Source organism: Aulostomus chinensis, chromosome 21, assembly GCF_037954235.1.
Source record: "Aulostomus chinensis isolate RoL2024-O1b breed Wild chromosome 21, RoL_Achi_v1.0, whole genome shotgun sequence".
In the NCBI taxonomy this organism is placed as follows: domain Eukaryota; kingdom Metazoa; phylum Chordata; class Actinopteri; order Syngnathiformes; family Aulostomidae; genus Aulostomus; species Aulostomus chinensis.
This window is the reverse complement of record NC_141340.1, coordinates 207501-210484: the sequence shown is the minus strand read 5'-3', so window position 1 is coordinate 210484 and position 2984 is coordinate 207501. Positions and strand designations below refer to the sequence as shown.

The 2984-nt window shown below is 47.6% G+C and overlaps 1 protein-coding gene across 4 annotated transcripts in view; it reads left to right on the top strand.

The window, feature by feature from the left end:
- Positions 1–2984, top strand: part of sycp2l (synaptonemal complex protein 2-like) — a 16384-nt gene continuing 13400 nt past the window's right edge. For 2 of the 4 annotated variants that reach the window (XM_086191923.1, XM_086191922.1), the window contains exons 1-9: positions 1–375; positions 868–987; positions 1061–1174; positions 1237–1341; positions 1444–1471; positions 1581–1660; positions 2075–2163; positions 2370–2404; positions 2657–2799. In XM_086191923.1, the coding sequence (XP_086048049.1) occupies positions 373–375; positions 868–987; positions 1061–1174; positions 1237–1341; positions 1444–1471; positions 1581–1660; positions 2075–2163; positions 2370–2404; positions 2657–2799 (717 nt within the window). In that variant the 5' untranslated portion in view covers positions 1–372. The remainder of the gene's footprint in view (positions 376–867; positions 988–1060; positions 1175–1236; positions 1342–1443; positions 1472–1580; positions 1661–2074; positions 2164–2369; positions 2405–2656; positions 2800–2984) is intronic. The other 2 variants (XM_086191924.1, XM_086191926.1) reach the window with 2 other exon arrangements.

Here is a 2984-nt window from a genome sequence, read left to right as displayed (position 1 = left end):
CATCCATTCAGCTGTTCAATTTTCACTTGATTGACAAGTCAGAGTGAGCAAAGCGCATGAAACCTGTTGTGTCGGGGGGTCTTTGAACGCACCACCACAGAAGCTTCTTCATCTTCTTCTTTTCTATTTATATTTTTTGTTGTTTTTACTTTTGGGTGTTTTTTCACATTAATTTGGAAAACAGAGAAGTGCTGCTAACTTTAATTGTTTTTTAGGGTAAAAGACTTCCCGGTAAATTAAAGATTAATTGCGGTCTCCGCGGTCCGTGGAGTCTATTTCCTCCCTGTAGCAGCTGCGTGAGCTCGACGCCCGAAACGAGTTAATCAGCTGCAGCCGTGCGCGATCCCGACGCTCCGAGGGAGAAGATACGCGATGGTAAATAAACCAGTTTATTGACAAATGATTGATCTGGATCAGGTTAGAATGATTGATTCCGATCGTATAATCATCTGGACAAGTGACGTCAGCTCAGGGTTACAGATCGTTTGTCTTTTATTGTATCCAGCTGCTGTCAGATGGGCTGCACTGCCGCCTGCTGGTGACTGTGACGACCATCACCACAGGAAACACCTCACGGAAATCAAATGTCCTTATTAAGCCGAAACTTCTTTTTTTCACTTCAGAATTTCTTAAAAAACGTTTTAATGGATTGATTATTGGTCTGAAACCAGAGGATCTTCAGAGGTGGACTTGTCACGCCCTGCAGGCTGCATGTCCTCCTGTCATCGGTTCACGTGTCAGTCAATCATTTTAAATCTCTCCCATCATCCCTGCTGTTCTGAGTAGAAACTTGCTGACATCATCATGGAGAAGGGGAGGGGTTTCACTGTCACTTCTGAGGTCAAAGGTTTTGTGTTTGTGTGTCAGCTTGAGGTCAACATGGATGACTGTTTCAAGCGTGGAGACTCATCCAGTCTGGCATCCCTGCTGCGTGATGAAGGCCTGACCAGCACCACACTCACCAGACTGCACCAGCTGGTCACTGAGGTAATGGGCCGGCCGTTGTTACCAAGGTAACGTTCCCACCAGTGATCCAACTCTGTACCCGTCGTCTGTGCAGCAGCTGAGTGGTTCCACGTTCAGTGGCGTGATGGTGGCATTGAAGAGTCTGGAGATTCTGTCAGACAGCAGAGACGACCTTCAGACGCTAGTTGACCTTGGACTACCTGCCAAGGTACAGAAAACCCCCTTTATCTGTTCACCTGTCCACATGTCCTCATGTCTGTCTGTCCACAGGTACTGATGTGGTTCCAAACAGTCTGTGACCTCCTTACCTCTGAGACTCTGAAGAGTTCTTCCCACTTGCTGAGCCTGACTGAGGGATTCTATGACTACTTCCTGGTGAGGAGGACGTTGTCTTTATGACCTCATGATGATGTCACATTAGTGTAGATGCTAATTCATCACCGCTTAGTGATGACATTTCTCCCTCCGTGGTTTCAGCTGCTCAGTCAGTCGTCTTCTCTTCCAGGTTGGTTTGTTTGCTACCGATGTTGTTTACTGGTTCACAGCCCTGACCCTCAATTCACCTGTCTCTCCACCTGTCTGTGTCTCTTTTTCTTTCTGTCTCTGCCTCTCAGTCGGTCAGCTGTCTTTGATTCTTCTTCATTTGTCGCGTTCAGCTCTGAAACCAGAAATCCATTTCACTCTCAGACTGGAGGTACTGGTCTTTACTGGGTTGTGTGTACTGCTGTGTGAACGTCTGTACCAGTGAGGGTACTGGTGTCTGTACTGGTGTCTTTACTGGTGAGTGTACTGGTGTGTGTACTAGTGTCCGTAATGGTGAGTGTACTTGTGACTGTACTGGTGTCTTTAATGGTGAGTGTACTGGTGAGTGTACTGCCATGTGTACTTGTGAGTGTACTTGTGAGTGTACTGGTGTCTGTAATGGTGAGTGTACTGGTGTCTGTATTGGTGAGATCGGTGTGTGTACTGGTGTCTGTGTTGGTGAGAGTACTGGTCTGTGTACTGGTGTGTGTACTGCCGTGTGTACTGGTGTCTGTATTGGAGAGATCGGTGTGTGTACTGGTGTCTGTGTTGGTGAGTGTACTGGTGTGTGTACATGTTGTTTCAGGCCATCAGAACCTTCAACAGCATCCTGGAGTCTCTGAGTCGAGAGCAGAGGAAGTTGATCCAGATGGACCAGAACCACGTCACCATACTGTAACACACATGCACACACACATGCACTTCACCATGCTGTAACACACACGCACACACATGCACGCCTGTGGACACACACACATGCATGTGCGGGGACACACGCACACACACACTCACACACATGCATGCCTGTGGGGGACACACACACACACTCAGATGTGTCTGATGAAGTGTGTGTGTGTGTGTGTGTGTGTGTGTGTGTGTAGGTCTCAGGTGGCTGCAGTCATCCAGACAGTCGGAGGTGAGTCTCCCCGTTCTCGTTTAATCCATTTGGTCTTTCAGACTTTTCTCTTTTAGTGTCAGACCTTCTTGAGCCAGGACCAGACTGAGATTCACCTCCTGGTGAACCGCAGTTTCAGTTTCAGTTTTTATTTGATCTCATATAAGACAGGAACTAAATCATGGTGCATTGTGGTTAGAGATATCTAACAGGTACGTAGTACTTAGTAGTGCTGTGAATACTGCGTCGAGTCCTTGACTGTTGCTGTTCCAGACTACGAGCTGCAGGTCAGCTTGTCGGAGGCTCTGTGCCGCCTGACTCCCAGGAAGGAACGTCTTTGCCGCGCCAGCCACTGGTTCTCCTCACGGGACATCAGCAAGGCTTTCTGTGACATCAGAGATGGAGACTTTGAGGTGGTGAGAGTCCAATCGGCTCCAGGAACAATATAGGAAGGACATTTGTTTATTGAAGGTCTGAAGTACCCCGGTGGTCGTACAAGTAACAGGTAGTACTACTGTGCTGGAAAAATAGGACACACCCCTTCTGAAAATTTGTTTTGTGTCCAGTATTTTAAATCAATAGTCATGTGACCTGGAGACCC